This window comes from Labeo rohita, chromosome 3 (assembly GCF_022985175.1).
Source record: "Labeo rohita strain BAU-BD-2019 chromosome 3, IGBB_LRoh.1.0, whole genome shotgun sequence".
NCBI classification, from domain to species: Eukaryota; Metazoa; Chordata; class Actinopteri; order Cypriniformes; family Cyprinidae; genus Labeo; species Labeo rohita.
This window is the reverse complement of record NC_066871.1, coordinates 15,546,333-15,573,116: the sequence shown is the minus strand read 5'-3', so window position 1 is coordinate 15,573,116 and position 26,784 is coordinate 15,546,333. Positions and strand designations below refer to the sequence as shown.

At 36.0% G+C, this 26,784-nt stretch overlaps 2 protein-coding genes across 7 annotated transcripts; both read left to right on the top strand.

The window, feature by feature from the left end:
* The first annotated feature begins 666 nt into the window (after window positions 1-666).
* On the top strand, window positions 667-13,717 carry slc25a23b (solute carrier family 25 member 23b). Of its 4 annotated transcripts, none has more exons than XM_051097537.1 (11): window positions 880-1,291; window positions 1,374-1,684; window positions 4,979-5,102; window positions 6,647-6,734; window positions 6,956-7,067; window positions 7,174-7,332; window positions 7,497-7,643; window positions 7,730-7,843; window positions 9,910-10,077; window positions 11,912-12,062; window positions 12,218-13,717. In XM_051097537.1, exons 2-11 carry the CDS (start codon window positions 1,484-1,486, stop codon window positions 12,397-12,399), a joined length of 1,446 nt encoding a protein of 481 aa, XP_050953494.1. In that variant the 5' UTR covers window positions 880-1,291; window positions 1,374-1,483; the 3' UTR covers window positions 12,400-13,717. The 4 variants fall into 4 exon arrangements, with proteins under 4 accessions (XP_050953502.1, XP_050953494.1, XP_050953488.1 ...); XM_051097554.1 differs by lacking the exon at window positions 880-1,291 and adding an exon at window positions 4,570-4,669 and having other exon boundaries at window positions 1,618-1,684; XM_051097545.1 differs by lacking the exons at window positions 880-1,291; window positions 1,374-1,684 and adding an exon at window positions 667-869.
* Window positions 13,718-15,694: 1,977 nt separating this feature from the next.
* znf207a (zinc finger protein 207, a) lies at window positions 15,695-25,600 on the top strand. 3 transcript variants are annotated; one of them, XM_051101254.1, is made up of 12 exons: window positions 15,695-15,821; window positions 16,655-16,781; window positions 16,890-17,028; window positions 17,120-17,296; window positions 17,386-17,461; window positions 17,570-17,640; window positions 18,076-18,132; window positions 19,680-19,825; window positions 22,057-22,137; window positions 22,829-23,050; window positions 24,172-24,328; window positions 24,887-25,600. In XM_051101254.1, exons 1-12 carry the CDS (start codon window positions 15,781-15,783, stop codon window positions 25,045-25,047), a joined length of 1,455 nt encoding a protein of 484 aa, XP_050957211.1. In that variant the 5' UTR covers window positions 15,695-15,780; the 3' UTR covers window positions 25,048-25,600. The 3 variants fall into 3 exon arrangements, with proteins under 3 accessions (XP_050957211.1, XP_050957217.1, XP_050957224.1); XM_051101260.1 differs by lacking the exon at window positions 18,076-18,132; XM_051101267.1 differs by lacking the exons at window positions 18,076-18,132; window positions 22,057-22,137.
* The last annotated feature ends 1,184 nt before the right edge of the window (window positions 25,601-26,784 follow it).

The following is a 26,784-nucleotide window of genomic DNA, read 5'->3' as shown; positions in this document are numbered from 1 at the left end:
TTAAGAAATTTTCTTTTTTCCATGAGAAAATTTGGCATGTACTGTACCAGATATATTTCCAAAATAATCAATATCGAATTGAATCGGAAATCGAATTCACAATCGTGAAATTTGTGTCAAAACCCGGCCCTAAAAATAGTATTATTAACATACATTCACAACATGAATATATATTATTAAACTCCTTTTATATCAATCAGGTTTTTTTGTTTGTTTGAGGGTGACCTTAAAATCAATGCAACCCATGAGACATCTTCATCGTCATAACAAAGTCCTTCAATGGGTTCCCTCTAATCGTGCACTATCCTGCAAGTGTTGACTCAGTAGTTTCCATTCATCCCACAGCGTCACACTACACAGGTTGCACGTCACCGGCACCCCTTAATCGTTAGAAACCGTTTGTCTGATAAAAGACAATAAATAAGGAATTGTAATTGTTCTGTACATGAAAACACTCAAAAAAATCATAATTTGGGACACAACAAAGGATTTCAACCAAGGGATGGATGTGAAGTGAATTTTTTCCATATAATTGCATACAAGTATAATATTTTAGCTTTAACGACACAAGGTTTTAGAAAAATCACAAAAGTAATAAAGATTGCAAGTTAATAATCAGCGCGCGTTCAGTATGCTCTCCCTACACCACATTCACCTGAACGTTACTATAGCAACACGCTGCTGAAGCACTTTCCGTGAGAAAAAGCCTATTAGTCCATACAAAAACATAGCCTACTGTAATTACTCATGAGTTTATTATCGTTTTAAACATCAGAAATGTAAATCAAACATCGAAGTTGACCGTTCGCGAAATGTGCGAGGGACAAGACAAACCCAGAAAAGCAGACCGACGCAAAACTACACTGCTCGTAAGTGCAATCCATGACACAGTGTCGCTCCTCAGGGCGCTTTAATAGAGTTGGGACACCCAGCCCTTCCCTTACGATTTGTGCAGCGGCGACAGCACTCTTTCTGCACACCACGGTGAAATGAGCAGCAGACGCGAACCGTTTAGATGCAGAGATCTCCGTCGCGCTACGATGCGGTAACCGGTGCAGGCGGCGCGCTTCATGTGATCTGAGCCCACAACAGGACATTTTTATAGGAATGAGTTGATGGACCTTAGTTTGAGAGAACCGATTGAACAGACACGGGGATTATTATTCTAGCCGGAGGGTAGAGGTTTAATACTTCCTGGATTAACTCTGCCGTAATCGGTACGGGCTACAGTGGAGCAACGCCGGCTGATACTGCGCGCCCGTTTAAACGCTTCTTTTTGTCACTCTGACAGGTGAGCGAGGCTGTATATGACATTAAGCAGTTTTTATTTATTTCCCTCAATCCACAAATCCTCAAAGTGGTCTTTGCTGTAGAAGGCTACCTGTATTTGGAGGGTAGGATGCAGTTCCTCTACCTAACACGGCTCTGCCTGCCCTGATTCTGGAGAACGCATTTGCCCCACATTCACCGAGAACTGTTTCATATGGGCGAAGCGAGAAGCCGGTTCCCTTGGTTTTGGACATGGGCTCGCTGTCAAGATAACGGTGTGTCCGATCCAGAGCGGGAGAAGCGATGGGCCGAACTGTTCGACCAGATGGATCTAAATAAAGATGGGAGGATCGATGTGAACGAACTGCGCACCGGATTAACCGCCTGGGGGATCGTTCGCAGTGAGGTAGACGAGGTGGGTCGTTCGGGAAGTTAATAGCTGTTCTTCCTAAACATGTTCATTTCTGGGAGTTGAGCTGTAAGGTGTGGTGAATTGCAAATTGGCTCCATGAACCCCCAACATATCAGATCTTTTTGGTAAAAGCACGGCATAAACTTTATAAACCGCGTGGTTTTCGCCTTGCTTACGTTTAGCAAGAGTGAAACTTACCCAGTACTAGAACACTGCCGCGTCTGCGACCAAAGACAAATGATCCCGTCTAATTTATTTAAGAGTTAGACTTCTCTTTCCACGCTGCAATATTGACAAACCTCCAGGATAATTTTGTTGCTTGGGTAGGGAAGACTGGAAAGTGTTGTAAGGCAGGGTGAGATGAGACGTTATTGGTCGGACCCAGTTTGTTTTTTGTTTTTGTTCTTTTTTTTTTTTTGACTGAAGAACGAACCAGTTCTGGACATAACTTCTGAAATCACTAAATATATCATGGTTAATAATTAAATAAATTAATGAATCATAATAGTTTAATATATTCACAAAAACGTTTGAAAACAAGCAGTTTTGTCATAATTATCATAAAGGTTCTCACTTCAAAATTAGTTTTAGACATCAGGAGCCTTTGAGTCAAAATGTGTTAGAAGCACTGATTAACCAATGAGCTAATCATGTGAACTCCATTCTCCACTATGTGTAAGTATTTCACATCTGCTTTTATAGTTTACTTTGTATGCATGCTAATTAATGTTGAATCAACATATCTATCAACAGGTTCTTTTATTAAAGGAGTCATGACATGGATTTTTCAAATTATTTTAATATGTTGAAGGATTACTTATAATGTTAATAAAGTTTTTTTTGCACAATAAATAAATATGTGGGAAAAGGTTTTTTTGAACCCTCGTTATTTTTATGATTATTTTTACCCTCATTCTGACCCTTCGAAACAACCCATAGGCATGAAAGTAAGGGGAATTACTAGATCGGTGGGCGAGGCCAAAACAGAGGGGCGTTTTTGACCACGTCACCTGATTGGCTCACATCACAGTGACGGTTATGTTAAGGGGTGGGGTCAGGTAAGGGGGATCATTTTCAATGCATGATTTAGAAACAACCACCAGTTTGAAAACACCTACAAAGTTAGAAACACCTACTTTTACTCCGCAGAGACCTCATTTTTAAACTACCTGTTTTTAAGGGGTGGGTCCTTTAAGGCTTCTCATTAATCGGCTACTGTTATGATTGGCTGACGTCATTGTATGGGTAACAGCATCAACATCCTCTCGCTATTTATTGCATGTGATTTGACAACATGATAAAAAACAAAAAAAGCTGGTAATTTCCAGACAAAGCATTATGAAATCATGATTAGATCTGACTGCAGCTGCATCACAAACTGTAAGTAAATTACTTACAGTTTGTAATGCAGCTGCAGCTGCAGTCAGATCTAGTACCGCTTCATCTGTCAAATGTTTCTTTGTGAACTCTTCATGACACTGTGTCTCGTTTACAAAACAAAATGAACTAGGACATGATCCAGGATGCCATTAAAAATAAACTATCCAGTTGTTTGTTACATTGGGATCCTTCTGATATCTGTACAAAGACGTAAATGAGTTGTTTAAACCAAACGCATCAAAGCAAATGATGCTTCACCCCATTTGTTCTAATGACGACAGACACGCATCTGTAAGCTGCATCCAGTGTAGTCAAGAGCGGCAGTGATTGCAATTTCTATTTGCTTTTGACCTGACACGACACTCGCTTTAACGACTGAACACCAGTGGGCGGGGCCTGTGGTGAGAAGATGACTATTCGTGGATGCCTTGCTGTGGAGGTGGTGTTTATGCAAATGTTGGTGCCCGGGTGACGCCATCTCACACCTCAGATCCAAACAAGCTGTTTGTGGAACTTGATTAAATAAATGCTTTGTTTATAATGAGGAGGACGTTTTAAGCTACGAGACTTGCAGGATGTTTTAATGGTATAAAGACCTCTATTTGATTTCTCATGTCATGACACCTTTAATGTGATATAAATTATGCTTTTCATCTACATCTTCAAGTATTATAGTTGTCCAGATGCAGAGAGCTGAAATTGTTACACTTGTAAATCTACTGGACTGCATGAAAGACTGCATAAAATAAAACGTGAACACTGTTATGTTTTTTAGAATTTATTAGCATATATAACAACAACAACTATCTGTGGTAGCAAATTTAAATCACATAGTAAATTTCATAACTACAATAAGCTTATGCACAAACATCTATGTTTTCTGTTAGTATTACAAGCCCACTGTTGGTTGTGTGGAAGGTCTAACACAGCATTTTTGTATTTGTACATTAATATACTCTTTTTAGGCATATTGTACATAAAATACTTTACTATGCAGCATACAAATATTAGGTTAAATATAGCAGCGTTTGAGGCACATACCGCAAAATAACACTGAGATACAGATGTTGGGACAAAATGTGTTACAACACTCCCCAGTCTCCCCTACTATTTTAGAAAGTGTTGTCACAGGTGGTGCAATCATAAACTACAGAAATAAATCTGCACTACTGGTCTAAGCTGCTTGAGTGGAGGACTGTAAGTGCTAGTGAGGGGAGGGATTGCAATTGAACTTGATCTACATTTTATTTACTAATAATCTTTTCTATAGTCTGTATAATAGTATTGGTTCCACTGAAACAATCTTTTACAAAACTGCAGTAAGTTCTCACTTGATGTTTGAGACCTTAATTATTTCTTTAATGCAACAGATTCTTTAACTTGTAGAAGTTTAGCCCACAAAAACAGTTCAGCAACGTTTACTTTTTCAGTCATGTTGTAAACAGACTCCTTCCTGCCAAAGCGACTTACAAGACAGTGCCTATGTTGTGTTGTGACAATTACTTCAGCAGGAAGCTAAGGATGCTAGATGAAACCATGAAAGTGCCATTATGACCATAACTTGGAGACTCCAAGTTTCCTTGGGGAGAGCGACACTATGTGCCAGTGGTATGTCTGTGCTGTTGGGTTGTGTGACTGTGTTAGTCATGTGCTGTGATGCAAGAGGAGAGATTAGCTCTAGTTCACAATGTGTTTGCGATTGGAGTCGCCAGACTGCTGGCAGGGCTTTGCACACAAACTGAAACCTTGCATCTATAAGCTTAGAGCAATGCCTCCTCTCTCTGCTTTTTGTTTTCTGTTAGTTTCTCTTTGTTTCTCATTCTACATGGCTACAGTTAAATAAAGTTCACATATAGCTCCACCAAACCTCACATTCGTGGCCTTAAATGTGCACTTTTCACTTCCTCCACCTCTTAGATTGTACGTGTGAGTGACACCAATCATGACGGCCAGCTGGACTTTGAGGAGTTCGCACAGTATCTGCGCACGCACGAGAAAGAGCTCAGACTCATGTTTCGTAGCCTGGACCGCAACAACGATGGTCTGGATGATCTTTTCACACATCATAATCTTACCACACAACATCACTGTAACTTTAACCTCACAGTAGTTCCCTGAAAATACACATTTCCACTTTGCATGATTGGTCTTAAAGTGTTTGTGAATCAGAAAATCTGAAACCTTTGTGATATAAACTACCAGTCAAAAGTTTTTGAACAGTAAGATTTTTAATGTTTTTAATGTTTAAGTCTCTTCTGCTCACCAAGCCTGCATTTATGTGATCCAAAGTACAGCAAAAACAGTACAATTTTGAAGTATTTTTGCTGTTTAAAATAACTGCTTTATATTAAATATATTTTAAAATGTAATTTATTTTTGTGAGCAAAGCTAAATTTTCAGCATCATTGCTCCAGTCTTCAGTGTCACATGATCCTCATTCACATGATCCAAATCATTCTAATGATTTGCTGTTCAAGAAACATTATTATTATTATCATTATCACCATCAGTATCTAAAACAGTACATTTTTCAGGATTCTTTGATGAATCTTAAATAAAAAGCTTTTGTAACACTATACACTATACCATTCAAAAGCTTGGAGTCAATATAATTTTTTTTTCTTGGAATTATAGAAATTATTACTTTTATTTAGCAAGGATGCTTTAAATTGATCAAAAGTGATGATAAAGACTTTATAATTAAAGATTTATAAAGTTACAAACATATTTCTATTCCAGATAAATGCTGTTCTTCTGAACTTTCTGTTCATCAAAGAAACCAGAAAAATATCTACTGGGCTGTTTTTAGCATAATAATAAAAATAATAATAATAATGTTTTTTGAGCAGCAAATCAGAATATTAGGATGATTTCTGAAGGATCATGTGACTGAAGTAATGATGCTAAAAATGTTTCTTTGAAATCACAGGAATAAATGACATTTTAAAATATATTCAAATAGAAAATGGTTATTTTAAATAGTAAAAATATTTCAAAATTGTACTGTTTTTGCTGTACTTTGGGTCAGATAAATGCAGGCTTGGTGAGCAAAAGAGACTTTTTAAAAAATATTAAAAATCGTACCGTTCAAAAACTTTTGACTGGTAGTGTATGTTTTAATGCTGGACTTAAATTTGGGGTCATTAGAGAAATTAATATTTTTAATTTAAAGTGATCAAAAATGGCAGCATAAACATTTAAAATATTACAAACAATTTCTATTTAAAAAAGATGCTGTTGTTGAAATTTTTACTTATCAATGAAAACTTACAAAAATGATTAAATAAAAAAAATAAAATAAAAAATAAGCAGTTTTTCTGAAGGATCATGTGACACTGAAGACTGGCATAATGACTGCTGAAAAATCAGCTTTGCCATCACAGGAATGAATTACATTTTAAAATATATTAAAATTAAGTTTTAAACTATAATAATATTTCAGACTTTTAATTCAGGAAATGAGCGTAAGAGACTTATGTCAAAAACAAAAAACAAAAAAAACTTAGTGACCCTAAACGTTTGAACAATAGTATATCCTGTGCTGCCCATGTTCACAGTAAACATTAAATTATTTTATGACTTCAGGTCACATAGATGTTGCAGAAATTCAGCTCTGTTTGCGCAGCCTTGGAGTGAATGTATCCACAGAGCAGGCCTCCAGAATACTGCAAAGGTTAGAGCACTTCAGCTTTTTACAACACCTTGTGTTTTTATTTATTTATTTATTTTTTAGTGCTTAATCAATGTCATGTACAGTACACATTCACCTCCCACTCTGGTTGTGCTTTTCAAAGGAGATTTTGCTGTAAATCCCCCACACGTTGAGTCACACATAGTTTCAATGGGCGTCGAAAAAGCTTGTTTTAACTATTTTCTATTCCTTTTGTGTGTCAGCATAGACAGAGATGGCACTATGACCATTGACTGGAACGAGTGGCGGGACCACTTCCTGTTTAACCCCTTGCACAACATGGAGGACATCGCCCACCACTGGAAACACTCTCTGGTTGACTTCCAGCTCTTTTCAGAAATTAGATTGTAGGCCTGACATTCATAGATATATTGTAATGTCAAATGAACTGTTCTTTAAATCTACAATGAATGTGTTTCAGATGTTGGACATTGGAGAGCAGCTGACTGTCCCGGATGAGTTCTCAGAGAAAGAGCGGCGCTCAGGTGTGGTGTGGAGACAGCTAGTGGCCGGGGCAATGGCGGGAGCCGTATCGCGAACGGGAACTGCTCCTCTCGACCGTCTTAAAGTTTTCCTTCAGGTTTAGCCAACTCCTAAAAGTGTTTGATTAAAGCTTGAAGCTCTGTCAGTTATTGTAGTATCAAAGTAATGCAACAGAAATAAATGAATCTAATGTTGGAAGCTTTTTGTGAAAAGTACAATACTCATAATGAAAGGAGTGTGATCCGAGTGGATGTTCAACAGGTCCATGGCTCCAGCGGTGTGAGTTTGTTTAGCGGCTTGCGGGGAATGGTGCAGGAAGGAGGACTGAGGTCCCTTTGGAGAGGCAACGGCATCAACGTCCTCAAAATTGCCCCGGAGTCAGCTATCAAATTCATGGCTTATGAGCAGGTAAACAAACCAGAATCCAGTAGCTACAGAGGAGCCACTCAGTTTTTAACTGGGCCTGAGTGTCTAATAATATATGTCTTGTTTAGATCAAATGGCTGATAAGAGGCAGTAAGGAGGGAGGCTCTCTAAGAGTTCAGGAGCGCTTCATTGCTGGATCACTGGCAGGAGCTACAGCTCAGACCATCATCTACCCCATGGAGGTGAGAGAGGAGGAAGTGAGAGACTTGAAGAGACTTTCAGTTTTAAGATCTATAAGTCATGTAACCACAGACCCTCTTTCACTCATACTGTAAATCGAAAAGTGGATTTCTAAAAACCCATTAGCAGTTCCTGTGGGAATCCTTGGCAAATTAGCCTTCCGGGTTGGCCTACAAATTGACGTCATGACTAAATAGCTCTCTAAAGATAAGACCTGAAGAACTCAGTTGCCATACTTCTGTACTTATCATCTTTTTTTATCATAAGCACTTCTAAAGATATTGTAGAAAGTAGATGAATGTAAGCAGAAAGATCTGTGCTTGTGTTAGAAAATGGACATGGAAAGAATAAGCTGTCAAGCTGTTGTCTATAAATGATCATTTTAATTACAATTATAGATAGACATTAGTACAGTAAACTAGAGATTGGTCACAAAAGTGTCTATTTTAAATAAATACTGTTTTGAAGTTTCTATTTATCAAAAAATCCTGAGGAAAAAAAAACCATTGTGTTGACATTGATAATAAGAAATGTTTATGAAGGATCATGTGACATGATGCTGAAAATTCAGCTTTGATCACAGGAATAAATTACATTTTAAAATTTATTCAAATAGAAAACAGTTATTTTAAACAGTAAAAATATTTCACAATATTACTGCTTTTGCGGTTTGGATAAAATATTTATTTAGGCTTAGTGAACAGAATAGAAACTTTAAAAAACCATACTGTTCAGTCGTGTATTTTATTTATTTATTTTATTTTTTTTTTCAAAAAAATGCCCAAAAATATATACTTCGTATAAATGTTTCAGTATATTTATATACATTTTAGTTTATTTCCTCATATTTTTGGCATACATTGATTATGCCTAACACTAACCCTAACCCTAAACATTTGTATTGTCCAAAACATATATTAAAAAAAACAACCTGTATCTTAAAATTGGAAATTTATTTTTTGTAATCTATTTTAAATGAATGCTGTTCTTTTAAGAAGTTTCTATTTATCAAGGGAACCTGAATAAAAAATTCATGGTGTTGACAAAAATATTAAATGTAAAATATAATGTTTTTAACTTTTAACACTGATAATAAGAAATGTTTTGACTGCTGACAACACAGGAATAAATTACATTCTAAAACATTAAAATATAAAATATGATATAAGTTTTATATGTTTATAAAATATAAAAAAATGTAAGTTATTTTAAATTATAAATATAATAATAAATTATAAATTTACTATATTACTGTTTTTACTGTATTCCTGATCAAATAAATGCAGCCTTGGTGAGTGCAAGAGACTTTTAAAAAAAATAAAAAAATAAATACATAAAAATCTAATGGACCCCACACGTAGATGGAATAAATATCGTACAGTATAACAGAAATGTCCGGGTGTATTGTAATGTTGATGTACTACAGAAAATAATTTCAGGGAAAAAAAATGCAACTTGTATTTTGCATTTTTACAAAAATGGGTAGAGTAAGACAATTACAATGGCAAGGAAATACATAATAAAGTAAACACTTTTTTTAAAAGTATAACTACAATACATTATTATTATATGCATAATGTAGTAACATTGATATCTGGATGATTTGTATTATCAAATTAAATCTTGTAATAGTCCTGGAACATTCATTTAGTGATCTTGCTCATATATCTGGCTGTAAAAGTGTCTGTTATCTCAAGTACTGTTCATAGCTGCTAACTTCAAGTAACAATACCAGATAATCATGTAAGTTGTTTAACTGCTGTTTGCCTGTTAACATATGTTGTTTTGAATGCACACATAATAGTCAAAAATGAGCTGTGCCAGTTGACAAAAATAAGTACAGATTGTCTTTCTGTTCCTGGTTGATTGAAATGCAGAAAACAAGCTTCTTTTCTGGCTTCTAATATGTATTTAATGAGGCAGATCAGCATTACATTTTGGAGGCCAAGTCTTCCGTTTATTTATGCCGGAAGGAGCTGCTGCAGCTTGAAGTTTTCGGTGACCTCCAAACTTATATAGCTTTTTTTATTCTCTCTATATTTTTACTCTGTTCCTTATTGCTTCCCAGGTGTTGAAGACACGTTTGACCCTCCGGAAGACAGGACAATATTCTGGCATGGCAGACTGTGCCAAACAGATACTGCGTAAAGAAGGAGTGCGTGCGTTCTACAAAGGCTATGTGCCCAACACACTTGGCATCATCCCGTATGCTGGCATTGATCTGGCTGTCTATGAGGTATGGCTGTGCATGTGTGTATTTTAACACATTTAAGTGTTTGCGAACCCCTGCTGCTACTGTCAAGCTCTGGGAATTCATCATTCTCAGTTGCTATGAATGGTTAAATGATATGTTATGTATTTACGTTGCTGTGCTCTATGGTCTCCTCCTGCAACTCACAGATCTTTTCAGGTGATGGCCTTGAGAAATCTGTTAACCCCATTTTCTTGGCAACAAAACAAAACCAAAAACAATCATTTTAATTGGCCAAGGATGCACTGAATTGATTAAACTCTCTGTTTATTAATACATCCTGAAAACAGTACCATATTAAGCAGCACAAGTCAGTAAATTTGATTTTTTGAGGGATCATGTGACTCTGAAGTCAATGCAATAAAATAAAGTATACTTAAGTGATATACTAAAATATATTAACATATACAAAAAGAGAAAAAGTAATATAAGTAAACTGTAATAATGTTTTTCTTTTTTATGGATCAAATTAATCCAGCTTTGTTAGCAAAAGAGATTTATTTTGTAAAATTTCCAAAAATCTTACAGACCCCAAACTTTTGAAAGATGTATATTGTATGTGTATATTGTACATAGAATGACTGCTGTCAAATTAAATATATATTTGTGTACTTCAAATGCCAAAATATATTACAAAAATACATTTCCATATTTAAAATACAGTTAATTAAAAAAAAAATAAATAAATAAATAATAAAAAAAAAAAAATATATATATATATATATATATATGTTTTAGACACTTAAAATGTTTTTATAATATAATACATATTTTTATAGTATAAATATTTTGGCAATAAAATTGCCAAAAATATGAGGAAATAAACTAAACTGTATGTAAATATAACTGTATGCAAATATACTGGAACATTTATGCTAAGAATATATATTTTATATATATTTTTTGAAGATTAAGATTTGTTTTTTGTTTTTTTTTTTAAATAAAAAATCTTCTGCCACCCAAGCCTGCACTGATTTGATCCACAATACAGTTGTGAAATGTTTTTACTATGTAAAATAACTGCTTTCTATTTGAGTATTTTTCAAAATGTAATTTATTCCTGTGATCAAACCAAATTTTTCAGCATCTTTATTTTCATATGATCCTTCAGAAATCATTCTAATATTTGCTGTTCAAGAACCATGTGTTATTATTAATATTTAAAACATAATAATACATAAATCATAAATCAATACATACCTATATTACAAAAAGTACTTTTTTCAGGATTCTTTGATGAATAGAACAATCCAAAGACTAGCATTTATCTGAAATAAAAAGCTTTTGTAACATTATACACTACATCAATATAGAAATTAATACTTTTATTTAGCAAGGATGCTTTAAATTGATCAAAAGTGATGATAAAGACATTCATAGTGTTACAAAATATTTCTATTTCAGATAAATGCTGTTCTTCCGAACTTTCTATTCATCAAAGAAACCAGCTGGTTTTAGCATAATAATAATAATAGTAAATTTTGAGCAAATCAGAATATTAGAATGATTTCTGAAGGATCATGTGACTGGAGTAATGATGCAAAAAAATGTAGCTTTGATATCACAGGAATAAATTACATTTTGAAATATATTAAAATAGAAAACAGTTATTTTAAATACTAAAAATATTTCAAAAAATTTGACAGTTTTTTCTGTACTTTGCGTCAAATAAATGCAGGCTTGGTGAGCAGAAGAGACTTCTTTAAAAACATTAAAAATCTTACTGTTCAAAAACTTTTGACTGGTAGTGTACATCTGAAGTATATCTATATTTCTATATATCTATATTATATCTCTTTTCTTTCTGTTATTTTAACAGACTCTAAAGAACGCTTGGCTACAGCGGTACTGCATAGGCTCGGCTGATCCTGGCGTTCTGGTGCTTCTTGGATGTGGCACTGTGTCCAGCACATGTGGGCAGCTGGCTAGTTACCCTCTGGCTTTAATCCGTACGCGCATGCAGGCTCAGGGTGAGCGAGATGAAACAGATTCACATAATTCTTACTACATGTCATTCTGCCTATTTTCTGATCCGTCATGAAACACAATATGTTCACAGTAAAAACATTGGACATGCAAATGAAACTATAACCTCACTCCTCCTCCTCCTCCTCCTCCCTTTCAGCCTCAGCAGATGGCGCTCCTCAGCTGTCGATGCTTGGCCAGTTCAAGCACATTGTGTCCCATGAAGGCGTTCCTGGACTTTACCGAGGCATTGCCCCCAATTTCCTCAAAGTCATTCCTGCCGTCAGCATCTCTTATGTGGTTTATGAGCATATGAAGAAAGCACTGGGAGTGGGATCTTAAACCAAGACAAAATCAGTGTGAAAAACAAAAACAAAACCTGTATTAAAAAGAGGACGATGAAGCTTCTGAACCTCGTAAAAAGAGCCTTAGGGAGGCACAGAGGACCCTTAGAGAACAGAATAAGGAAGACATAATCAATGAATGACCTAAAAACCTCTACGCTGTACGCAATCACATTCCCATGGCAATTTACACTTTAATAGGATGGAAAGATAGTTTTGGGCTGAAGCAACCATTAAGAACAGTGGTTGTGTTCAGAGTATGTTTTATCAGTGACTGGCAGCTTGGAGATCTCAGGTTTATTGTACACTATTTACCTGCTATTTCACATAAACAATTTCTTATTTGCAAAGGTGAACACTGTTGCATAGTACTTCATTTTACAAGGAATGTAATGCCATTACTGTGGCGTGGTGATTAACGTGGCGTAACTGACGCTTCGCAAAGACCCGCCCCCCTTCGTTACTGTTGCTATGTCCGATAAGCTGAGTTCTCACGCAGTGGAATATACGTTACATCGCGGAGCAAAGACGAAGTTGACAACGTGCCGACAGACAAGACAGAGCATGTTACTTTAGGTATGAAAGAAGCGCCTCCGTTTAAGCAGCAGGTGAACCAATCATCTCTTCCTCTTTACCAGAGGAAAGAGAAAATACGACACCAATTTTCAAGTTAAAGTCCATCAACGTTAAAAGAGAAGTCCACTTCCAGAACAAAGATTCACATATAATGTACTCTCCCCCTTGTCATCCAAAATTATGTCTTCCTTTCTTCAGCTGTAAAGAAATTATGTTTTTTTAGGAAAACATTTCTGCATTTTTCTCCATGTAATGGACTGGTACGGTGCCCCAAGTTTGAACTTCCAAAATGCAGTTTAAATGCGGCTTCAAATGCGGTTGTAAACGATCCCAGCCGAGGAAGAAGGGTCTTATCTAGCGAAACGATCGGTTATTTTCATTTTAAAAAATACAATTTATATACTTTTTAATCTTAAACGCTCATCTTGCCTTTCTCTCCTTGAACTCTGTGTATTCTGGCTCAAGACAGTTAGGGTATGTCGAAAAACTCCCTCGTATTTTCTCCCTCAACGTCAAAAATCATTTCATAATCATCCTACATCACTGAAGAAGTACTGACACAGTCTTTGCAAAGTAAACATGCAAAGGAGATCAAACACCCTCAACAAAAAAGATAAAACAGCGACATAGGACGATTCTGAAGTTGAGGGAGAACATGAGTTCTTTCGGAACAAAAACAGTCCAGGCAGAGTAAGACAAGACGAGCGTTTGGCATTAAAAAGTATATAAATTGTATTATTTTTATTAAAATAACCGATCGTTACGCTAGATAAGACCCTACTTTCTCGACTGGGATCGCTTACAACCGCATTTGGGATCGTTTGAAGCCGCATTTAAACTGCATTTTGGATGTTCAAAATCGGGGCACCATATCAGTCCATTATATGGGGAAAAATCCTGAAATGTTTTCCTCAAAAAACATAATTTCTTTACGACTGAAGAAAGACAGACATGAACATCTTGGATGACAAGGGGGTGACTACGTTATATATGAATCTTTGTTTTGGAAGTGGATTTATGCTTTAATCTACTGTCCTGTCTGGTGTGTTGGACAAAATGGCAGATTCTGCATCATGATTGGTCAGATCGCCTGTCAATCAAACGAAGGGTCAATTTCAGTATTTGAAGGAGGATTAACAAAGATATTTTTTATAATAACAGCCAAAGTTTCCCTCCTAAAATTGACCAAAATGTACACATGGGAACGGGATATTTTAACAGCCTCTTCTGACTGAATGATTTATAAACTGTTAAGCATGTTTGAGCAGGGACTTACACTGTTGTACAACTCATATATTTTTGTAAAGGTCAGTGAGAGGTAAGCATGTTATTTGCTAAACTTTAATGATCAAAGGATTTGCACTCTTCAAATGATTATTGAATTTATATCTTAAACTGACTCGTGATGTTCTTTTATGACATCTCTGCTGCTTTGCTACCTTTTTACAATTTTAGCCTTTTCTGATATTTCAGTCTTCATTGTTAAAGTGAAGAGTGAAATACAGGGTTTAGTGTTAAAATAAAGTAAATGGTATAAATAACTGCCTTTTGAACAACTTGCAAATGGGGTGACAACAAGGGTATTAGATGAAAAGGAGAGTTTATTATATTAAATCTGGATACTTTGTGTTTATTAAGGAATGTGCTGTGGTGAATGCTAAAAAATGTGTCTGAAAGTTATTTATAAATCTATCCACAAAGGGCTTTTGACCCACAGGTAGTGCATGATGTGTGTGATTTAAGTGGTTTCATAATTTGCATGTTTTATGTGTTTCCAAAGCTCTAATCCATATCAGAAATATGCAACGCACTGTTATATTTAAAGCTGACAAGAAATGTGTTCAACATAAATCATGCTGTTACCCGGCTCTGTTTATGAGAAACACATTATACATATTATTTTATTTTTTCAATGAATTGAACTGGTTTGTTGCATTCAATGCAGATTTAGCTGAACATGAGTGTAAAAATGCCTGCCTTTAATTTTAAGTATGAAAAATTGTTTTAGGTATAAATACTGTTTGAATGTAGTTATTTGAGAAATATATTTATATCTTATCTTAGAAAATAATTACCTCTGGAGACTGTATTTTGGAACGGAATTTACTGAATTTACTGAATTTTTTGCTTGAATGCATTGCTTTGATAGTAGTGTGCCTTGACATGCTGTATTCACTTTAAAAAAAATGTGCATGCAGAGCCAGTTCGGCAATGATTCCCTGCTTTCTTTATGTATAACAGAGAATAAATAAATTTAAGGTTATTATTGATAACCAAAAAACAAAGCTTACTTTCATTTATTTATTTATTTTTCTCAAATCAGCCTTGATTTTACAGAGCTTTACAAAGTTAGGTGTATACAACAAAATAAAATGTTTTACTCATATTTCTTTATCTGAACCAATATTTGTTTTCAAATGGGGTCATAAAAATCAAAAGGCTATTAAAATAGATAACACTGACTAAATGCAATAAAACAATGGCGGGGCCAACTCATAACTATATATTTAAGCTTTACATTCTGCCTATTTTAAGGAAATGACTAAGGAAAGCGAAATAAGGGTTATTGTGCAGTCATGCAGAATTATGAATGAATGAATGAATGAATGAATGAATGCTGTTATTCAAACACCAACTTGTTTCCAAGTTTGTGCACCTCCTGTCCGGTTGGTGGCGGAATTCCTTGTGACGTGTTGTCAGTGCATGGAAAAGCCGTCGTCACGTCCTATTTACTCCATTTTAGTTTTGCTAATGTTTTGGTAGGCGTCAGTGTGGTGTTCGCGGAATAAGCTGGTAAATAATCATGGGGAGAAAAAAGAAGAAGCAGATGAAGCCCTGGTGTTGGTATCCTTCTTTAAAAGTTACCGTACCGTTGTTTAATATTTTTTAAGATTGTTTATTAATACTGGTTGGCCCACTTCCTGTTTAGGAATGGCTAATGTATTGTTTCTGTGGTATCAAGGCCGTGTTTCAACATACTGAGCTGACTTGCTGTACATCATAGGGGCTTTCGAAATTGCGTTGTGTTGAACGATGGCGAAGAGAAAAACCTACCAGTTAATACACCGACTTAATGCGTCATGATATAGATTTAAGTTAAAATTGTTTTTATTGTCTCCTTCTCTATGTATGTAGAATAGTTTCACGCTTCAGTAAAAAAATAGACTATTATGTTGGTAACGTTTAACAAGGAAGTATCCGTTAGCTAAAAAATAGATAAAAATAAAGGCATTTCAGACGCAATAACGTTACCTACAGTTTTTCCCCTTTCCCCGATGTCTGAAATCCGTTTTTAAAATGATAATTTTAAAAGAAATTTGCGTAACCTAACCCAGTTTTGTAATTTTGTGAAATTGTAATGAATAAACATAAGCGTTTTTACATATACAACGTTTGCTTTTTTTTTTTTCTCAGGTAGAAGTTGTGATTGTGAAAAAATCCCTGATTCTTAATTCTTGTTCAGCAAATCATTAAAACCTGAAAAGTCATGGGGAGCTCAAGAACCACTTTACTAACTTTTCTAGTGTATAATAGTGAAAGAAATGTGCAGAAAGTTCCTCATTCTTACACTGACAGTGTTGCCAATGTTCCTAATTTCTGTCCCTTCTGGTTTTCTTGGTGTTTTATTTTTATTTTTGTTGTTGTTGTTGTTTATATGACTTTAACTGCAAACTTAGGTACTGTAACAGGGATTTTGATGATGAAAAGATTCTTATTCAGCATCAGAAAGCCAAGCACTTTAAGTGTCACATATGTCACAAGAAGTTATACACTGGTCCTGGTCTGGCCATCCACTGTATGCAGGTATGTAGTTATTTTGTGTAGTGTGTGTATGTATGTGATATAACTTAGATAAAAATAAATTTGTTGTATGTTTAATCTATATTTGTTTGATTGTTTGCTTCATTAAAGGTTCACAAAGAAACCATTGATGGTGTCCCTAATGCAATACCGGGAAGGACTGACATAGAACTGGAGATCTATGGAATGGAGGGCATTCCAGAGAAAGATATGGAGGAGAGGAGACGTGTGCTTGAACAAAAAACACAAGGTTGCACATTTAAATTTTAGTTCTGTTTACTCCGTTTTTTTTGTAGCCCAAATAAATCTATAGTAACTATATTCTCCTTTTTTGGAAACAGAAAATCAGAAGAAAAAACAGCAGGATGACTCAGACGAAGATGACGACGATGAAGAGGCTGGTCCCTCCTTTCAGCAGCCAGCAACAACCGTACAGCCTCAGGCAGCCTATGCCCCTATGACCCAACCAGGAATGGCCCCTGTCCCAGCGCCAGGGATGCCACACGGAAGCTACTCAGGTGTGCTTTGTAATAATACAAAACACCCGATTTAAAATGTTAATGCGTAGTATATTTATTATGTGTTTCTTAAATGGTTTCTCTCAAAGGAATGCCCCCAATGATGCCTGGTGTCCCCCCAATGATGCCAGGGATGCCTCCTGTAATGCCCGGGATGCCTCCGGGGTAAGAGTTAATAGAACAGAATGATTTTATTTGTAAATGTTTTGTGATTAATCCATGCTTCTTCCATGATCAGTTGAACATTTCCCTCGTGTTATTTTAAACTAATAGCATGATGCCGATGAGTGGGATGATGCCGCCTACACACGGAATGCCCCCAATGATGCCCGGCATGCCACCAGGTACGGGAACCTTTTGATTGACGTAGCTTTTTAAGTATATGAAGGCAAGTGTATTTGTTTATTTCAGGGATGCCCAAACTTTTTCCTATGAAGGGCCAAAAATCAAACTTGACTGAGGTGCCGTGGGCCAAAAGTAAATTTTGCATCATATATCAAACTGCATTACATTAAAGTTGCTATGGTTTTCCCTTATTTATTTTATAATATTTAAAATAAATATAAAACAACTTTAATCTGATTAACTAATGCAATTTTATTTGTAATGTTTTGCATTTTAATGAACTTATTACAATAAAAACAAACAATCTGCAAGTGTTCAGTGTACAATACAGTTCAATGCCAGACACACTAGTCAAGCTGTAAGCAATAATAAAACCATTCGGTTGCAATGTCCGTGACCTAATGAGAAATATGAAACTGGTCCTTATTTTTCAGAAGTTTTTCAAGATTGGGCTGTAGCTGACTTACAGACAAAGACAAGATATTTTGTAGGTGAGAGTCAGTTAGTTTGCTTCTGAGTTTACTCTTGTTCAAGTTCATCAGACTGAAAGTCTGCTCGCAGAGGTAGGTACTGCCAAACAGAGACAGCATCACTTGTGCCTGCTTGCACATCTTTGGGTACCTGTTTGCTGGGACACATTTGTAGAAGTCTGTCAAAGGAAGAGATGTGAACTTGTGTTTCAGTTCTGAATCACACTGAAGATCAATTAGTTCCATCTGAAGATCATCTCTGACTGCATCCACACTGATGGTGAAGGGTTGAGCAAACAACTCAAAGTCAGCAGTGTTGTGTCTGAAGTCCTCAAAGCGACTGTCAAACTCCTGGATAAGGTTGCTGAGAACAGCATCATATTCATGGACCTTCTCTTTCACCATGCCTACCTCTCCAAGACAGGGAAAATGGGCCAAATTTCCTGCATGTGGGGTGAGAAACAGAAAGAACAGTGTGAGATTGGAAGTGAAACGAGCAAAGCAGGCATGTAAAACAGAGGAAGAAAAAAATAGAATAAATAACTGAAAAAAGGAGGAAATTATTATTTCATGACAATTTAAGAAACAAGCTAATTTTAAGCAAATTTTATCAGCTTGAAGTACAACAAAAACACAAATGCTGACATGACTGATTATAAATGCAAACTCCACATATAATTCTAAATATAACTACTAATAATATAATTATAATTGCACATAAAATTTCCTGAATATTATAACTGTAAATGTTACGGTTACCTGCTGAGAGATGTCTTTTGAGCAGCAGTAGTTTTTGTTTGAAGGCTCTGATGATCAAAAAGCTGGGTGATAATCTGGTTCTTTCCCTGGAGCTGAACATTCAAAACATTGAGCATCTCTGTTACATCCACAAGGAAAGCCAGGTCAGAGAGCCATTTCTTATCAGTGGGCACTTGAATATTACCATCCTTGCTTTCCTGAAAAACTCTGATCTCATTACGCTTCTCGTACCTGAGAGGACAAACTGCTTCTGCAGCCACTGCAAGACATTCCTTGACGAACTCTCCAGTAGCGAAGGCTCTTCCACTTTTAGCAATTAGAGCGGAAATCTGATAACTGGCCCGTGTGGTGCTTTCTTGTGCTGTTGAAGGACGTAGCAGCGCGCTCTGTTCGAATCGAAGTTTAGCAAGCAGCTCGTTAGCCTTCTGTTTTCGCGCCTCGCCGCTGTACTTTGAGAAAGCTGCAGAATGTTTTGTTTCATAATGACAACGGATATTGTACTCTTTTAAAACAGCAACTGACTGTTTGCAAACTAGACATACTGCCTTTGATTTGACTTCAGTGAGTAAAAACTCGTCTTGCCAAACTTTTTTTAAAAATTTCTCTTGTCTGTGTGCCACCGCCTTAATTTCTCCATTATTGCATTATTACGTCACAAACTACAAATGACGATCTGTGTCGAAGGCATCCCCCTCCATCCCCCCCTCTCTCTTCTCGGATGGTGTGGCGGGCCAAATCAAACATTACCCTAGTTTGGCCATCTCTGGTTTATTTATATACTTATTTTAATAATTATTTGTTCTGCTCAGGAATACCTCCTCCCATGGGTCATCACCCTGGCATACCCCACATGGCTCAGGCCCCTCCTGCTACCGCCCGGCCGGCTGTGCCTGCCACCACAGTGTCCACACCACAGCCGAGCGTCTCCAAACCACTGTTTCCCAGTGCAGGACAGGTATTTTGAAACTCTGGTATAGAACCTTTTTGCAAGGAACTGCTAGTAAATATCAAAAAATAACCAAAAATTGCAAGTAACACACTGAATTAAATGTGAAATTTCGAAGTAGAAAGGCTGAAAAGGTATTGTCTGTTAAATATTATTTTTAAAGGAAATCATTTTAAAAGGTGTCTGAAGTAAATTTAAAGGGTTTATATTTTGTATTAAACCACTTTCACAGACTGATTAGGCTCAAACAGTATCTGTGACCCTGGACCACAAAAGCATAAGGGTCATAAAGGTCAGTTTTTTGAAACTGAGATTTATAGAGGGTTCCCACACTTCTTGAAAGTACTTGAATAACAGACACATGGATTCAAGGCCTGGAAAGTACTTAAAAACAAATAAAGGTCCTTGAAAGTGCTTGAAATATATTTTAAATAAATTTTGTTTAGTGGAATGGTGCTATTTCAAAAAATGTCCTATATGCGCGATCAAAGGTTTCTAACGTAAACGTTTGCAGCGTGAGTAATGTGTCACAGACATATGTTGAATCCTTGAACACAACTACATTTACATGCGGAATGTTTGGTTCAATCTGACTAAATTAATTCCGATTAAACCATTTTTTATTAATTTAAAAATTGAGAAATTCTTTCAAATTTAAATCTTTTACAAGAATTGCAGCAAAAACAGTTTGATGCAAGAACATATATATATGTTTAATCAACATTTGAGAAATTCAAAATTCTTTTGAACACGACTGCTCAAAATGGTCTAAATTTATGAAACCTACACATTCAAAACCTTGTTACAAAATGTATGTAAATGTTAAGTGTAAGTGAAATGTTAGGTACTGTAAGAGGTCTTTCCTGACGCTAAATATGCTGGCATGTGAATTTGATGGGTGCTTGATATAAAATAAATGGTGCTTTAAAAAGTCCTTAAGTCCTTGAAAGTCCTTGAATCTGGTGTTCATGAAAGAGTGGGAACCTGTTTATACATAATCTGAAAGCTGAATAAATAAGCTTTCCATTGATGTAAGGTTTGTTAGGATAATATTTGGCTGAGATACAACTGTTTAAAAATCTGGAATCTGAGGGTGCAAAAAAATCTGAATATTGAGAAAATCACCTTTAAAGTTGTATAAATGAAGTGTTTATATATATATATATATATATATACGGTAGGAAATTTACAAAATATCTTCATGGAACATGATCTTTACTTAGTATACTTAATATGATTTTTGGCATAAAAGAAAATAGTTTTGACCTATACAATGTATTTTTGGCTATTGCTACAAATATACATGTGCTACTTAAGACTGGTAGAGTTTTTTTTTTTTTTTTTTTTTTTTTTTTTTTTTTTAAATCCACAAATTATTGGGTTAGAGAGAGAGCAGGGAAGTGCAGTGAAAAGCTGAAAAAAATAAGCATGTTAATGCTTGAATATGACTGTCGTCTCAGTCAAAATACCTGGATACATAAGTGCCATTATGAGTATGTATTCCATAACCCTTTTATTAATTAGATCTCTGCTTACATACGTTTTAGTTGTTATGAAAATGCATGTTTATTGTTGTCTTACTGGTCAGTAGTGGAGAACAGTTAAAAATTTTGGGCTAAAATAAAGTTCTTCTGACATTTGTCAGCTTTCCTTTTAAGTGTGTCATTAAGGCAAAAGTAATAGTTGTACTCACAGTAGCTCTGGTGACATAAGAGCAGTGCTTTCTCCAGTTCTGAGTGCAGTGAATGGGGCACTGTATGTGCACTGAAGTCAGATTGAAAACTTATTGTTCATATTAATGAAATGGGATTAAAGAAAAATTTGTGTATGTAAACAAACCTATTGTTGTATCACTTTACACCACTGACAATGATGTTGTCAGGTTTGCAGGTGTGCTCCTCCTAATACAGGGGTTTTAAACTGTTGTTAGCACACAACAGAAAAAAAAAAGTCTTGTTATTAAACCCTATTAAGACCTATGAGACCAATGAAGCTGAGTTAGGAACTAATTATTAGTTATCAACTAATTTGTGGGCTGTATTAATGGACAAACTTTAATCACTTGGGGATCCATGTATATTTATGTAAAAACCTTAGAGCTAGTAGTCTGAGAGCATGGTTTTAAACAAACTGAGATTTAGTGATAAGTGTGTTGATGATGATAGTTTTGGTGAGCAGTGGTCATGTCCAGAATCAAACAGCTGAGGCTCTTTATTGTGTGCTCTCTCTCCATGCTGCAGATGGGGACTCGAGCTCCAAGCACAAGCTCAGGCTCCTCCAGTCTGGACAGTTTGTCAGCATCCTCTAAACCGCTGTCCCAAGTATGCAGTAGCTTGCTGACTCGGTGAAAGAGCTGCTTCATAAAACTATTGATGGCATGTAACAGCAGACAGATCTCAGACTGCCTCTTAGAATAATTGACTTTGCTCTAGAGGACGTCTGTAGTGCTTCAGAAGAGTTGAAAGAGATTGATTTCAGCTGAAGCCGAGAAATGATACACTGCTTAATTCTCTTTTTTAAACTTGGACTGTTTCTCTTCTGGCTTTTAGTGGTGTAAAATCCACCTTCATAGTCACATTGTAACTGTTTGTAGGCCCCAAAGAGCCTAACAAATTTAGTTGTTAGGGATGCACTGATATTTAATCCTGTCTAATACTGATCAGACTGAATGTTATGGCTGATATTAATTCTAAGCTGGTAAAACAAGGAAATATGAAGTGAATTTAAATTAAAGTGTACTGGATGAAATGTACAGTATCATGAAATTTTTAGTGTTTTTAAATATTGACTTTAAGTGAGTATTGGATGGCACTTAATAATGAGTATGCACAATCTTTAATATCAGCCAGTAACTGATTTATACAATCTTAAATTTTGCCTGAAAAGTGTGCTTGCTTTATTTCTAGATTAAGTAAATAACGCTTGTTTTGATGTTTTGTTATATTGGCCAAAATGCACCCAAATGCAGAATTGAGATCTGTATCTGATTTGCTCCTTGGTCTGTTTCTGCAGGTTCAGCAGGCTGCTTCTGGTGTAGCGGTGAGCTCCACTGCACCACCTTCTGCTGCTCCCAAACCGACATTCCCAGCTTACACCCAGTCCTCCGCCACTGCTCCTACCAACACGAGCAGCACTGTGGCCAAACCAGGTACCCCTGTCACAAGTAAGCCTGCCACCCTCACCACCACCAGTGCAACCAGTAAGTTGATCCACCCTGATGAAGATATATCATTGGTAAGTGTACCTGTTTCTGTCCTTTGATCTTTAACCTTTGCAGAAATAACTGCTCAGCTTTGGAATGATGCATGCTTTTATTTGATAAAACACTGGAGTCTTTTCTTCTATGCAACATACAGTGGCATGCAAAAGTTTGGGCACCCCTTGCAGAACCTGTGAAAATGTGAACGATCTGAGGACAACTGAGGGACTCATATGCAACTATTAAAAAAGGTTCAAACAGTCACTGATGCTCCAGGAGGAAACATGGGGGTGAAAACTTTTTGAATTTGAAGACAAGTTAAATTGTAGTTTATTTTCCGGGAAACACGCACGTATCTTCTGTTGCTTCCGAAGGGCAGTAATAAATGGGGAAAAAAATGATATTACAACAAAATTTTAATCATCCTGTTCAAAAGTTTTCACCCCCCCTTCTGGAACATCAGTGAATGATTTTTTTTTTTTTTTTTTTTTTTTTTTTTTTTTTTTTCAATAGTTGTGTTTGAGTCCCTCAGTTGTCCTCAGTGTGAAAAGATTGATCTCAAAATCATAGTCACTGCTGGAAAGGGTTAAAATATGCAAAAGATGCTGAAAAACCAAAGAATCTGCAGGAGCTGGAGAATTTTTCTAAAGAACAGTGCTCAGTTTAACTGTAAACTGTAAAGAGCAAACAAGGGACTTGTGAACAACTATCTAAAAACAGAAGAACAGTCGTAGATCATCCAGGTAACCACACGCAGTAGTAATAACCAAGGGTTCCCAAACTTTTGAAGGGGGATATTTTAATAATTTCAGCTTTTTTTTTTTTTTTTTTTTTTTGTCTTGTGGACTATATGTAAATTTTTTTTTTTTTATTGAAAACATCTTACTCAGGACGGTACTAAATAATAAAAATAACATGCATTTTGTATGATCTGTCTTATTTGGTTAAACTTATTCACATTTTCACAGATTCACAAGGGTTCCCAAACTTTCTCATGCAACTGTACATTTGAATAATGATTTTATCTGTACTCTGAAAGTCAAAGATTTCTCTACAAAATCTTTTGCGTTACACACAAAAGAAAAAAACAAGGAAGCAAAAAAAGTCCATATTTAAGTCTTACTGGGTTGTGCATTTTGCATTATGTGTTTGACAGGAGGAGTTGCGAGCACAGCTGCCTCGCTACCAGTGTAAAATCCCTAGTGCGGGACAGGCCCACGTAACATCCCCGCCAGTTGCACCAATGGGAGGCGTGTTGCCGCCTCAGCAGGGCATTCCTGCACAGCAGCCTGGTGTTAGGCATCCCATGCAAGGTAGGTGCTTTTGTGGGCTCTCAGACTTTTGGATGCACCCTGTATTTCAAAGTAAGAGAGGAAATGTCTACTGTTTAACACTACTGTTTAAAAGGGTGGAGGCAGTGAGATGTTTAACACTTTTATTCAGCAAGTATGCATTTAAATTGATCAAAAGTAAGAGTAAATACATTGAGAATGTTAAAAATGATTTTTATTTCAACAAGAACATAAATGTTTCTTAAACAGCAAGTTTAGCATATTAAAATGATTTGATGAATGACCATGTGACACTGAAGACTGGAGTAATGATGCTGTAAATTCAGCTTCTCATCACAGGAGTAAATTACATTTTCAAATGAAAAAAATGGATTTTACAAATTTTAATAATATTTCACAATATTACTGTTTTTACTGTATTTTTGATCAAATAAATGCAGCTTTGATGAGCATAAGAGACTTATGTCTTTCAAAAATAATTAAACAGTCTTACTAATCAGCCAGCTTTTACACAGTAGTGTATATTGTGGAAGCATAACCACTGTTTCAAATGTAACTAATCAGTTTCCTCTCATGTAGGGCCATATGGTGCTCCGCCGCAAGGTGTGCCTGGGTATGTCCCGGGAGGAATGCCTCCTTACGGACAAGCCCCGCCCATGGTCCCTCCCTACCAGGCCGCTCCCCCTCGGCCCGCCATTGGCATGAGACCTCCTGTAATGTCTCCTGGAGGCCGATATTAAAGCGTCACCACTGGTCTTCAATAGGTTTGGTGATTCAACCATTTTACCATCTAGTGGTGTGCTTTACAATCCAGATCAGTAACCGTAACCCTTCTTGCAATGAGGAGATGGAGTAATCAAACTGTGTAACGCATGGGACTTTTGATTTTACCAAGTCTATTGTTTAGACCTGCCCTTTTGTTGCAGATCATACAGTCTGGCTTTTTTCTCATGTTTTGTTTAGGTTTTTAGAAGTGAAGTGTAGTAAATATGGTTCGTATTAATTTGAAGCGGCTGGAGTTTCGTACAGCACCTTTATCAAGGCAAGTCACTGTAAATATACTACTGTAATAAAAAGTGTGAAGCCTTCGCAGCACCCATAGGTGCTGTTGGGCGTCCTGTCCCCAGCTTTGCTTGGTGAGGGCTTCAGATAGCTGTCACTGTTGGATTTATTTTTCTATGTCTGCCTGTCTACATTTACAGTGTTCTCTCTGTAGGGCCAATAACAAACGGACTCCTGTGAATGCTATCTGTACTGTTCCACTATTAATTGTAATAAACTATTGAAATCTAACGCCTGTTTTTTCATTAGCAAGTAAAGGACAACCTCACAAGGTTTGTACTCCTCATGATGGCTGTGATTTTAGGGCTGGGTAAAAAAGAATGATTTCTCGATTTGAATTGATTCTCATTTTTACGAAACGAAGGAAACATTTAGTTTAGCTTGTTTTCAGTTAACAAACAAAACATTGTAACGACCCTCCCATCTAATAAATCGCAATAAGCTTTGCGCTTTATGACTTTTGATATGAAACAAAGTCTCATTTCAAATAATTGCAGTGTTCAAACATTAAATGCCATTTTGGTGCCGGTTAAAGTGTACATGAACTGATCGTCTCTTCCCCTTTAATACCATATCTCATGTAATCGCTCAATCAGTTTCAGCCGCACCAAGACATCAGTATAACGTAGTGTCACATTTACCTCAGAAAAAAGATTCAATGACCATAAAATTGTTAATCAAAAATGCATTTTGCTAAATACGCACCATATAACACATTCATTATTTGTACAGTTCTTAAATATTTAATTTGTTTGAATAATTCAAGTTTTTATGACCATTTAAATGTTTATATTTAAAAAAACGAGTAGAGTAGAAATATAAGTATGTAATTGTAACTTTAATTATTGTAAAAACTTCATTGAGTGTAATTGAAGTGTTTGCATACACTTTTATTTTACATTTATTTTAAATATATTTTTAAAATTTCATTTCAACCTGCAGTATTATAGTAATGTAGTACGAACTGACATTTTACAGCTTTAGTTGGGAGATTTTTATTTTATTTTTTTTTTTCTCCCCCCCCTTGAGAAAATTTGTCATTTACTATACTGGATACATATCCAAAATAATCAATATTGAATCAGAAAATCAAATTGAAGTGCAAGCTTGTGAATCAGAATCTATTTGAATCGTGAAATTTGTGTCAAAACTCAGCCCTAGTGATTTGTATGAAAGTTGTGTGTTTGCAGTGTGCCTGAATGTGTTTGTGGGTGAGAGGAAAGCCGAAGAATTTGCATCCAGGTTTGATGTTCCTACCGGTCCTTTCATATGAAAGTTTGAGTTTAAAGGGGTCAAATCATGAGGAATCAACTTTTTTGATCTTTTGAGATACATGATTTTTGTACCATGTAAACTTGACGCGTCACAACTCAAAACATCCGCTCCAAAATCAGTCCGTCATCATAACATTTTAC

Excerpts from the sequence above, each read along its gene's own strand:
- znf207a (XM_051101254.1), top strand. The coding sequence starts at position 15,781 with ATGGGGAGAAAAAAGAAGAAGCAGATGAAGCCCTGGTGTTG. Across the intron at positions 17,029-17,119 it reads GCTTGAACAAAAAACACAAG|AAAATCAGAAGAAAAAACAG; the intron begins GTTGCACATTTA and ends TTTTGGAAACAG. Across the intron at positions 19,826-22,056 it reads TGTTTCCCAGTGCAGGACAG|ATGGGGACTCGAGCTCCAAG; the intron begins GTATTTTGAAAC and ends TCCATGCTGCAG.
- slc25a23b (XM_051097537.1), top strand. The coding sequence starts at position 1,484 with ATGGGCGAAGCGAGAAGCCGGTTCCCTTGGTTTTGGACATGGGCTCGC. Across the intron at positions 7,644-7,729 it reads AATTCATGGCTTATGAGCAG|ATCAAATGGCTGATAAGAGG; the intron begins GTAAACAAACCA and ends TGTCTTGTTTAG. Across the intron at positions 10,078-11,911 it reads TTGATCTGGCTGTCTATGAG|ACTCTAAAGAACGCTTGGCT; the intron begins GTATGGCTGTGC and ends TTATTTTAACAG.